Source organism: Mandrillus leucophaeus, unplaced genomic scaffold, assembly GCF_000951045.1.
Source record: "Mandrillus leucophaeus isolate KB7577 unplaced genomic scaffold, Mleu.le_1.0 Scaffold1, whole genome shotgun sequence".
NCBI classification, from domain to species: Eukaryota; Metazoa; Chordata; class Mammalia; order Primates; family Cercopithecidae; genus Mandrillus; species Mandrillus leucophaeus.
The window spans coordinates 14,491,137-14,503,657 of NW_012098097.1; the positions used below are offsets into that span (position 1 = coordinate 14,491,137).

General features: G+C 47.4%; 1 protein-coding gene across 1 annotated transcript in view; it reads left to right on the forward strand.

Moving 5' to 3' along the window:
* RPTOR (regulatory associated protein of MTOR, complex 1) overlaps positions 1-12,521 on the forward strand; it is a 448,104-nt gene that overhangs the window by 169,147 nt on the left and 266,436 nt on the right. Inside the window, exon 4 of the mRNA XM_011967646.1 lies at positions 7,297-7,455. Coding sequence (XP_011823036.1) covers positions 7,297-7,455 — 159 coding nt within the window. The remainder of the gene's footprint in view (positions 1-7,296; positions 7,456-12,521) is intronic.

The following is a 12,521-nucleotide window of genomic DNA, read 5'->3' on the forward strand; positions in this document are numbered from 1 at the left end:
GTTACTGCAATAATCTAAGAAATAGGTGGTGGTGGTGATGGTGGTAGTGTTGATGAAGATAATGATGGTGTTGGGTGCTGGTGGTAGTGATGGTGGTGATGGTAGAGATAGTGGTGGTGCTGATGGCGGTGGAGGTGATGATGGTGATGGTGATGGTAGAGATGATGGTGGTGGTGGTGGTTTGGTAGTGGCTGGGCCTGGGTATTGATAGTGGGGATAGAAAGAGGTGGATGGACTCAGTCAGGATTGAACAGGTAGGCTCAACAGGATGCAATGATTGATGACATAAAAATGGAAAGGGTAAAAGACAAGAAAGTGTCAAGGGTGATTCTTGGGTTTCTGTTGTCCAGCTGGGTGATTCTCGGGTTTCTGTTGTCCAAATGGTTAGTGACCCCATCCATATGGATTGAGGAGAGACGGGAGCAAGTTTAGGAGGGAAGCCACAGAAGGTGTGCACCGGACACTTCCTCTCTGCTGGAAGGCCTCAGACACACTGATGGATTGCTTCCCATCTGGGAACAAATGCGGTGAAGTCGCTGTGTCCTCAGTGGCTCCACCTGGCTGCACTGAGGTGGAATCATGGGAAAGGGCATAGGTTATATATTCTTGCTATTTACTCCACAGAGACCATGCTGCTCATTCCATATGAACCGAAAGGTAACGTTTGCCATCACTCTTTTTGGCTCTTGTTTTGTTTTTCTCTATTTTACTTGTTTTTCATCCTAACACCCTTAAGGGTGAGGGTAAACAAGGGCTATAGGAGGGGAGGCCTTCCAGGGAAATGCCAGGCAGGGAAGAAAGGGAAATGCCGGGCAGGGAAGAGGGTCAGGTCCACCTGAAGGTCCCTCCTACCAACGTTTCCCTGGAAATCTTTGCATCCTACTTGGAAAGGAGAGGGGTAGGTTGAAACTTTCACGAGACCCCAGACGGGGCCAGAACTGGCCTGAGTCCTGAAATGACATTTGTTCGTCCAGGACAGTTCTGAGAGTGTCGCAGGCATTTCAGTTTGTTGGATCTAAACTTGACCTGCTGTTCATTGCTGTAGGACGGGAGGATGGCAGTGCCATCATTTGTACTCACAGACCCAGCCCAGTACGACACCAGTGTCTTTGTTAGAAACTCTACAGATGTCTATGGCCAGCCGGCCCCAGCAGCACAGGGCTCCCCTTGGTGGGATTTTGTCAGAAGAGAAGACCCACCAAGTAGAGCCCTTGAGCCCCTCCTCTTCCCAGGTGGCCGTGGCTGTCCTTGATCCACAACAGTGGCAGTTTGTGCAGCCCCACCAGAGCTTCTGGCAGGACCACGCTGCCACCAGGGCCGCTGGGAGCAGAGTCCCTCACGCTCAGGGCTCTCCAGGGTCTGAAGTCTGCACTTACATGAGAAGGAGCTCCAGCAGCAACCAAGTTCTACTTGGAAAATGCAGAATCTGATTGCAGTAGCATTTCTTAGGCCTTATTAGCATATAAAGTTACCAGGTGTCATTTTAGGACAAGAGCCCGTCACTGAGAAGGAAATGAAATTTGGAGCTGCATTTTCCTTCATTAAGCCAAGGACCCATTCTTTTCTTTTCTTTTCTTTTCTTTTCTTTTCTTCTCTTCTCTTCTCTTCTCTTCTCTTCTCTTCTCTTCTCTTTTCTTTGGTTGTTCATTATTTTATTATCTTCTGGTATCGCATCCTCCAAAATTCCCGTGCATATATTTTCTTGCACTTTGAGATTTGGCATTTCAGGAAAAATGCCTAGCACAATAGGCTGTATTTTAGAGACTTGCTTTGTCATTTTATATGCCCAGCGGAAATGGTCATAACTCCCCGCCCCGAGATAATCAGATGCTCCCGTGCCTCTCCTGTCTCTCAAACCACACAGCCATTATCCCTGGCATTCTAGTTGTGAAACAAAACCTTAACACGATGTGGTGACATTTAATTTAGTGTTTCTCATTTCAAAGCCCTTAAAAATATTAATTAATTCCCATGAAGCCCCAGGAGGCGTATTATTAATATCTGTGGCGCCTTTCATGCTAGTCCGCTAATGTGCCTTCTCTACGCAATAGGTCAGAAAATGAAGCGAAATTCATTTTTCGCAGCCCCACGGGATAAGACCTTCATAGAGTCAAGGTCAGAAATAACGAATCCTTAATTTTATTGATGTCTCTGAATAATCTCTACCCCGTGGCCTTCTGTGTGGTGTGGAAGAGCAGCACTCCCGTTCAGGAGCAGTCTCAGGAGACAGTGAATGATTTTCCTGTGAAGCTGTGGCTTCAGCAATCCTAGTTCGATGGCTGTGTTGAGGAGAGTAGAATTGAGAAAAACTGCTACAGCAGTCATGTAATAAGTGAGATGGAGACGGGGAGCAGGAGGCACTTGACAATTTTACTAGAACATCTCCCAGCGATCTGTGGGCCTCCGATGAACCCAGCCCCTGCAGATCAATGCAATTTCACTAGAACATCTCCCAGCGATCTGTGGGCCTCCGGTGAACCCAGCCCCTGCACATTGATGCAATTTCACTAGAACATCTCCCAGCGATCTGTGGGCCTCCGGTGAACCCAGCCCTTGCACATCGATGGCTGGTGCTCCAGGGAGACAGATGCGGAAATCAGCACCATGGCTTGTTCTTATTTTCGGGTGCCTTATCTTTCTGTGCCTTTTTTCTTCACCACTTTGCACAGGGGATTTCTGTAGCCTTAGCAGCCAGAAAGCAGGGAGGGTACGTGGAATTAGGAGACTCCCTGAAATCTCGAGTTTAGTTTACAGCCCTTTTTCCACCCTTCTGATTGCCTCACAGTTTGGCAAGCCCCGCATATGTTCTTTCCTCATCTGTATCTGCAGCCCATTACTTTAGAAGTCTTTGTGACTCTGAAAAACATATCCTGTGTTCATTAAGGGAAAGTGGTTTTAATATGCATGAAAAAAGGCAGGTGTTCACCACCCCCAGCCCCGCACCCCACCCCCACTCCCACCCCAGACCCTGGAGAAGGGGTCGGAAGTCAGCATCAGTGGACATTCCTGATTAAAGTGCGCTCAGATGGCTCACTTCCGCTGGCCGGACTGCGAACATGAGCCGGGAACACCCGTTCCACCTCGTGTGTGAGACCCAGGAGGATTCAAGGAGATACTCCTTTAGCATCCATGAAACTTTTTTTTTTTTTTGAGTCCTACCTCTCCATTTTTGCTCTTCCCTACTTGAGCTGCCTTAAAGCATCCCTGGAGGTGGGAAAATGCATAGACCCTCTAATTGTTTCTACCAACTTAGCCAGGACACTCTTTAAAAAGCACTTTCATTAAAAATGCATAGGTATTTGTTTTAAGCTACATAAAGGCCCAGACCAAAATGGGATGTGGCCTGCTGCTTAGACTGGCCATTGTCACACCTCTGATTCAGAGAAAAACCTAAATTTTGTGTTTATGCAGGTCTTACAGCTGAGGCGTTTGGGTTGAAGGAGCAGGTAAACCAAGTCCTCTCCAGGACCTTTTTTGTTGGGTTTGGAGAGACGTGGGCGAGATGGGACTGTTGCTCCACGCTGATTCAAAGCCATCTCCCCAGACTGACCCCGTCCTATGTGTCTGCCATTCTTTCTACCTACCCGTTTGAAGACAGAATGTCTAACTCTCTCTACTTCAGACTTATTTTCTAATTTAAAATATACTCACTTGAGTGGATGTGGTTTCGGAGGGCATGTAGCCAAGGTCGTGACAGCTGAATAAAATGTTTCCTTCTTTTCCCCAGAACTGCACTTTCATTTATCAGCTGCCCTCGACTTGTTGTATGGGATCAACCCAAATTCATGTATTTAGAACATTAAGACTCAGTGGACTGGTTCTGTCTCACCAACAACACAAACAGTTGATCAGTGATGAATCCACAATGTGTCCACCATTTTCTTAAGTCTTAGTATGCAGAATCTCAGGTAGCAAAGCAGAAAGGATGACGTCACAGACGCCTTGGGTACCCAGCACCTGGATGCAGCTGTTCGTACACACATACTTTCTGGTATTATGTTGACAGTCACTTACACCACTTCAACCTCAGGCAGGAGCCTATCAGTTTCCTTACTACAAATGGATTTATTAGTTATTGTAATTACTGTCAGTAAAAATCTGAGTATCACTCAGCAATTAGTTGCTGGTAACCGAGTATGTTGTAAGCCTGGGGGAAGGGACATAAAACTTGTGCCTTGAACAGAAAGGCAGACATGTGGGTGAGCAGTGCTGACCCCCACAGGATTTACCGTCTACATAGAATTGAGATAGCTGCACATGAATATATAGTGAGCAGTGTAAGTTAAATCAGAAAAAGAAAAAATTATTTCCTGCTGAAGGGGTTCAAGAAGGAATTTTGTAGGAGAGCTGGGCATTGAACAGGCTCCTCCAGAACATGTGGGTCAGATTGGCCACCGCATGGCTGGGGCCCCCTGTGGGCCAGTGATGCCCACCTACAGGAGCAGGTGACACTCTGCCTCCCAGGCCACGCATCAACACCCCTCCCGTCATGCTCCGTGCTTCTCTGAGCCCTTCCTCCTTCCCCGTGGCCCCGGGCTCCCTGCGGGCCAGCCCCATCCCGGCAGAGCCCGCTGTGGGTGTCAATGTACATCCTTCATAGATGAAAACGGACTTGAAGATCCCGCCTTATGAGTTGGTTAGCTCTCTCTCAAGTCTCCTTCATGACTCTATTTTTCGAGCAGCATTCTGGTCCTGAGGGAGGAGACACTGAGAGGGGAGACCACTCTGCTGCCCTAACCCCGCCTCAGACCAGCACTCCGCACTGTCCTGCAGTGACACAGGGTTGCTAGCCTTGGACTAGCTTTTGGTTCTCTAATGGGCTTTGCTTGCAGGTACAAAAAAATTGGGGGAACCCAGAAAAATTCTTAAATCTCATCATCCTAAAGATATTCATACATCTACTGACGACTTCCAAAGTATAAGGTCTAGAATACCAAGAGGTTTTATGTTGTCATAAATTAGAGTTTTAATGTATATAATTAGGTGACACCAAATGTGTATCATATACAACAGAGGATCTATGTATCATACACAACAGAGGATCTATGTATCATACACAACAGAGAATCTATGTTACAGGAATTGGGCCTTGTTTTCCTCACATCTAACTCTTTTTCTCTGGAAATGCCAAGGAACCTTTCTTTATTTTCTTTATTTTTATTTTTTCATAGAGACGAGGAGGTCTCACTATGTTGCCCAGGCTGGTCTTGAACTCCTGGCCTCAAATGATCCTCCCACCTTGGCCTCCGAAATGCTGGGATTCCAGGTGTGAGCCCCCGTGTCCGGCAGGGGAACCTTTCTTAAGCATGAATGGTGTGCCCTCCTCAGGGCATGTCCTCTCTGCTTCCTTTCTCAGTCACATCAGCAGGTGCTTCCTGTGCATCTGTGTGCCCAGCCTGGGCACAGCGGGAGCCCAGGCCTTCCTTCAAACGCAGCGTCCCCTGCACGTTCCAAACACTTAATGGCATTTTTCTTCAAGTGATGATCGTGGCATTGGCCTTACTTATTTTAGTTGTGTTTAAAATAAAATTTTAAAAGTTTATCAAAGTGATGAACATACACATCACTTTTTAAAAACATAATCCCCACCCAGAGGCAAACCCTTTTAGCTGTCTGTTTTAGTGGCATATGTTGGCGCTGCTTTGCACTGACTCGTCAGCTCAGGGCATCTTCCCTGACTGCCCGGTGTGGCCCCGGCGCTTACACACCCGCTGTTCCCTTCACCCGCCCTAGAAGGTCGTAGATTTGCTCTGTCAGTTTTTTTTTGTTGGGAGTTCACCACGAGAAGTGCTTTGCAGACAAAGAGCCTGACGGAACTGGAGTAGCTCCTTGTGCTGCCTGTGCCCATTTTCCAGCATCCTGCCACCCAGCCAGGTCTGTCTGCTCCCTGGCCTGCCCTCCTCACTCAGGTTCTCTGGAAGTTGGCACAGTGTTTACTAAAATAAAATCAGCACTCATAGCATTAGGACTATGTAGACACTGTTCTCAAGAAAGCCAAGTCATGTGTACGTGGGTCTGATTCTGTGCTTTGTGTGTGAGTTCCCTGGGCTGCTGGTCTCCGTGCCCCTAGTCTCGCTGTCTTAACGAGAGGCCCTAGAGGAGCCTGCGGTGTCTGGCAAGGCCAGGTCGCCCTCATGATTTTCTGGCCCTTCTTGCCTGTTTGTTTTTCCATGTGACCTTCAGTAGCAGCTTGTTAAACTCCATGAAATAGCTCCTTGGGGTATTTATTGGGAATGCATTGAATTTGTGAACTAAGCGAGCGAGAGCTGACGTCTTAAGAATGTTAATGCAAGCAGGGAGCATCTTCCCATTTGTTCGCGTCTACTTGTGTTTTTCTAGGAGATTTCTGAAAAATTTCCATGTCTATGTTTTGCACATTTCATGTTGAACTTATTCCTATGCGTTCAGTCTGCTCTGTGGCTTTCTAGATGGGGTTTTCTTTGCCATGATGTCCTCTGTTTATTATTTGTATATATCAAGGCTATTGATAGTTCTATGTCAGCTTTAGGTTCTGCTAATTCAGGGAATTCTTCACAGGCATCCGGAAGGGCCCAGGCAGGAGGCGGAGGGGGGAGCTTTCAGCAGGGCAGTTCCTGACTCAGTCTCTTCACTCTTCTGCCATTGCTGCCATGTGTACAATGCAGGTTCCTTCATTTGAGCAAATTCTCTCTTCCATGCTCCAGATGTTTTCAGAAGGACCCCATACTTCGGAGAAACACTTGGTACCCCAGTGGCGGTTGTGTCTGACTTGGTGTTGCCATGTGACAGGCATTACTTGTTTATCTCATTGATGTTCCTAGTAGTTCTCAATGTTTGTTGAATGAATATTTATAACCATCATGTGTGGCAGTTCTTATCTAGTATTTTGATTTGTTTTTTGAGACAGCCTCACGCTGTCACTCAGGCTGGAGTACAATGATGCGGTCGTGGCTCAACGCAAGCTCAACCTCCTGGGCTTAAGTGATCCTTCCACCTCAGCTGGGACTACAGGTGTGGGCCACCACACCTGGCTCTTTTTTTTTTTTTAATTGTAGAGATGGGGTCTCACTCTGTTGCCCAGGCTGATCTTGAGCTCCTGGGCTCAACCAGTTCTGCCACCTTGGCCTCCTAAGCTGCTGGGATTTTCGGTGTGAGCCATGGTGCCTGGCATTATCCGATTTTATAGAGGGAGAAACTGAGCCATATGTCCAGGACCACACAGCTATTAACTGCAAACCCAAAGGAAAGAGTAGGGGATGAGTTCCAGGCATTCCCTGGAGTCCATGGTAAATTTCTTCATTTCTTCTCCTGCAACAGGCCCGGTACAAGCAGAGCCTTGACCCAACTGTGGATGAAGTCAAGAAGCTCTGCACGTCCCTACGTCGCAACGCCAAGGAGGAGCGAGTCCTCTTTCACTACAATGGCCACGGGGTGCCCCGGCCCACAGTGAACGGGGAGGTCTGGGTCTTCAACAAGGTGGGTATGCCTTCCAACTTCCCGTTTCTGCCAGAAGCCATGCCAACTGTGGTGGTCGGCAGCAGGTCCTGCCCATCCGTAGCTTCTGTTAAGCCATCGATGTTTACTGTGTTTCACCAAACGCAAGTGCAGTAACTGAACGGGCCAGGTAATCAGGCACAAGGAGGGAGCTGTTTCTGTGGCAGAACATGTTCATGGAACGCCTGCCTTGAAGCATGGCGCGTGTGGGTTCCATTCCCTCTGTCAGAACAGCAGTTGTTTGTATTCTCCGAGGACAGACCTCGGGAGTGTCTGCCTCCTAGTTTGAAAAATTGCACAATTTCTCAATTTCGTTAGAATCTTTCTTTAAGCATCAGTGATTTTCTTAAATGTGTTATATATTCTAAAGGGCTAATTCCAAGCTGCCCTGCAGGTGCAGCCTCCGGGCTTCCCTCCCCAAGGTCAGAATCACCAGCCTTTTGCAATTCCGTCGCCCAGGACCAGATGAAGCGCTCGCTCCCCTTCTGTAGCTGCTGCTGTGGGTGGTGGGTGGTGGGTGCTGACTGTCATCCTCATCCTCCAGGGTGGGAACCTTGGTCCGTCCAAGAGCAGCCAGCTGTAGGTCTCACCACACTCCACGTGATGCACGAAAAGCAGTTCTTGGAGGCTGTGGTGCCCCATATGTGCCTGAGTGTGTCTGTGGGGGCACTGATTTGGAATCCAGCAAACCCGACTTCTGGTTTCGGTTGTGCTGTCAGCCTCCTGGGCCTCTGCCTCCTTAGTGTGGACACCGCCTTCTGCCATCATAGTGAGGACTCGGACTCCGTTTCTTCACACACTGAACTCTCAGTTCCCGCCCACCATCCCATGTTCGTGGCTACATTCGGCACAGGTGGTGATGCCGTGTGGGCCCAGAGCAGAGACCTCAAGGAAGGCTTCCAACCCTGGACACCGAGGAGTAGCCAGCCTCGGAAGTTAGAAAGGTGTCCACGCAGCTCCTCCCGTAGGGCAGTGCCATCTCTCCCCGTGTGTATCTGGACACCAGCTTGATTTTAATTCCTTTCGTTCAATATTGGGTAAATTCGAAGCGGTCATTGTGAAGGAAGTAGAATTTACAGAAGCGGGATGTAATGAACCAGCAGGCATGCACCACAGGCCCTTGGCGTGTCTTTCTCAGCTGCAGTCTCTCCTTTCCCTCCCTTCCCCAGTGGCACCTGGCACAGTGAATTTGAGTTTGTCCTTCCCTGGCGCTCCTCTGTGGAGCCCCCAGTGTGCTGGTTCTCAGGCACAGCGAATCCGGGAGCTCGCTGCTGCTGTGCTGGGCAGACGCTGGCGCGCTCTTCCGCAGTGCGCTTTGCTCACTCCGTTGGAGGCTCTGCAGGTTCATGCCCCCGACCCCAGGGGCCTGCAGCCCTGCCTTTTCCCACATTCGCTGTCCCCTGTCGGGACCCCACCCTTCTCAGTGCCTTCCCTGCAGATGGGCACTGGGCTGGTTCCCATCTTGTTTCTGCTGTAAACCGCGTGGGTGTTTCAGCTGCCCAGCTTTCTCTCCCGCACTGGGTGTGTCACAGGTTTTTCTAATGATAGACTGTGGTGTGCTCTGGTTTCCTCTGATAACCATTAAGGTCGAGCACCCTGTGTCCGCCTGCCGGCTCCCTGCTGCACGAAGCACCCATGTGCTGTCCACTTCTCTCTGCAGTGGCTTGCCCTTTCCTGTCGGTGTGAGGGAATTCTTTGTATTCCAGACAGTAATGATTTTTGTGAATTGTGTCTCTCTTCTCTGAATTATGATGTGATGATTCTTCTTCTTCTTCTTCTTCCTCCTCCTCCTCCTCCTCCTCCTCCTCCTCCTCCTTCTTCTTCCTCCTCCTCTTCTCCCTCTTCCCTCTTCCCTCTTCTTCCACTTCTGGTAACTTACAGAACCAAACTTTTTTTTTTTGAAACAGGATCTCACTCTGTCACCCAGGCCAGAGTACAGTGGCATGATCATGACTCACTGCAAACTCTGCCTCCTGGGCTGAAGCGTTCCTCCCACCTCAGCCTCCCAAGTAGCTGGGACTACAGGTGTGCACCACCACACCTGGCTAATTTTTGTATTTTTTATAGAGTCAGGGTCTCACCATGTTGCCCAGGCTGATCTTGAACTCTTGAGTCCAAGTAATCCTCCCGCCTCGGCCTCCCAAAGTGTTGGGATTACAGCGTGAGCCACTGCGCCCCACTCTCAGTTGTGCTTTTTCTTTGTTCTCGTCTTGCTGTGCTGGCCGATGCCTTCAGTGGAGTGAAGTGGGGACTGGGTGGAGGGGCGCGGGGCAGGGTGGGGGATCTCCTGTGTTCAGTGTAAGATGTTTGCCCCAGGCTTTTTGTAAAACAAAAACAATCACCATTATCCAATTAAGAAAGTTCAATTCTTGATTTGGTTTTTTAAAAACCATGACTAGATGTTGATTTGCCTCCCTTGGTTATTTGTATGTGTGTGTTAAGGTGGTCACAGGGCTTTTCTCCCTTAGGCTCGTGCTACGTTGAATGATATTGTCTGACCGTCTCCTGTTACACACACCTTTCTTTTTGGGGTAACCTGTGTTACGATGAACGATCCGTTTCATGCACGGCTTATTCCGTTTGCAGCCATTTTGTTTCATATATTAAATCTGTGTTCATGAGATTGGCCGGGGATTTTTTTCTCTTGCTGTCCTTGCCTAGGCAGAGTGATCAGTAACTGTGGCCTTAAAAAATAAGTTGAGGAAGTTCATTCTTTGTATATATACTGAAATAGTTTTTGTGGTATTTGAAGTATTTGTTGTCTGAATGTTGTGGAACTTACAAAGAAAGCTCTCTGGGGTGTTCCTTTGTTTGTGGAGGGTTTTTGACTACTGATCTAGCTTCTTTCATGGTTAAAGGGTTTTCCTGTTAGCTTTGTCAACTGACTTCTGTAGGACCTTGTCTGTTTCTACTAAGCTTCCCGATGTGTTGACATAAACTGGCTCACAACACCCCTTTAGAAACTCACCAGTATCGGGGTACCTGTGAGTGAGGTGCCTTCCGTTGCTCTTGGTGCTGGGTGTTTGTGCCCTCTCTCTTTTCTTGTTGGTTATTCTTACGAGGAGTTGATGTACCTTTATCAGTCTTTTCAGACCTGACTTTTACCATTGTTGACCCTCCAGAGGATGGAAGGAGCAGTAGGATGAATACCTTTCTCCTGTTCCCCTGTTGCCACTTTGACACTTTTTTTTGTCCCCGAACCATTTGAAAGATGCAGACATCCTGACACTAAGAACGAAGATGGCTTTCTGTATCACCACAGTACCATCAAATTGCTCAAGAAATGGCACATCAGTTCTATGTCATTTACTGTAGAGTCCATGTTCATATTTTCCCAAGCGTTTGCAAAATGTGCACTAAATTAGTAGGCATTTTTTTACTTGTTGATTTTGTTGTGGACCCAGAATCTGATTAATGTTCATGCACTGCATCTGTTCCTCATGCCTTTTTAGTTCCTCTTGCCTTTCATTTTATGACATTGACTTTTTTAGTGACTTTTTAAAAAGTTTGTCTTCTTTTGGGAAGTTAGCATATAGTTATACATCAATCTTTTTTTTTTTTTTCTTTTTGAAGCTAAGTCTCCCACTGTCGCCAAGGCTGGAGTGCAGTGGCATGATCTTGGCTCACTGCAACCTCCATTTCCTGGATTCAAGCAATTCTTCTGCCTCAGTCTCCCGAGTAGCTGGGATTACAGGCACCCGCCACCACGCCTGGCTAATATTTGTATTTTCAGTGGAGACGGGGTTTCACCATGCTGGCCAGGCTCATCTCCAACTCCTGACCTCAGTGATCTGCCTGCCTTGGCCTCCCAAAGTGCTGGGATTACAGGTGTGAGCCACCATGCCTGGCAATCTTTTTTAGAATAATAGACCTCGTTTTTCTAGAGCAGTTTTAATTTTACAGAAAAATTGAGCAAGTTTATTGAGTTATATACTTCCTCCCCCTCATTTTCCTCTAGTGTTAATATCTTGCTTTGGTTTGCTGTGTTTTTTACAATTGATAAACCAGTAATGATGCTTTATAATTAATGATGTCCATAGTTTACACCTGGGCTCACTCCTGGTGATGTACACGCTGCAGATTTTGCTGAATGTGTGATGTCCTGCACCCATGGTTATGTTGCCACACAGAGTAGTGGTGTCCTGAAAGTCCTCTCTGCTCCCCCTTATCTTCTCTCCCCTAGAATTTGGTCTTTTCCGAAATGTCCTATAGTTGGAATCATATAGTACATAGCGTCTTCATACTGGCTTCTTTGACTCAGTAATACACACTTCAGACTCCTCCATGTCTTTTTGTGGCTTGATAGCTCATTTTTTACAATTACTGAGCAATACTCTAGGTGTGAATGCAACACTGCTTCTTTATCCGTTTTCCTATTCAAGGGCGTTTTGGTTACTCTGAACTTCTGACAATTAGGAATAAAGCTATTATGAACATGTGTGCAAGTTTTTGTATGGATATAAGCTTTCCATTCATTTGGGTAAATACCTGGGAATGTGTTTGCTAGATGGTCCGGTTGGAGTATGCTTAGCTTTATAAGGCACTGCGCAGCTGTCTTCCAACATGTCTGTACTGTTTTGCATTCCCGCCAGCACTGAACGAGAGTTTCTGTTGCTCCATGTTCTCACAGCATTTGATGTTATCAGTGTTTGGATTTTAGCCATTCTGGTGGGTATGTAGGAGGATCTTATTGTTATTCCATTTTCAATTTCATAATGATGTGAAATTGGGCATCTTTGCATGTTTTTATTTGCTGTATTATATCTTCTTCGATGAGGTATCTCTTCAGGTTTTTTGCCCATTTTAAGAATCAGGTTGTTTTTCTTGTTGCTGAGTGAGTTTTAAGAGTTCTTTCCATATTTCGGATGCCAGTTTTTTGTTTTTGTTTTGAGGTGGAGTTTCGCTCTCGTTGCCCAGGCTAGAGTGCAATGGCGTGATCTTGGCTCACTGCAACCTCTGCCTCCTGCTTTCAAGCGATTCTCCTGCCTCAACCTCCCAGGTAGCTGAGATTACAGGCGCCCGCCTCCACGCCCGGCTAATTTTGTATT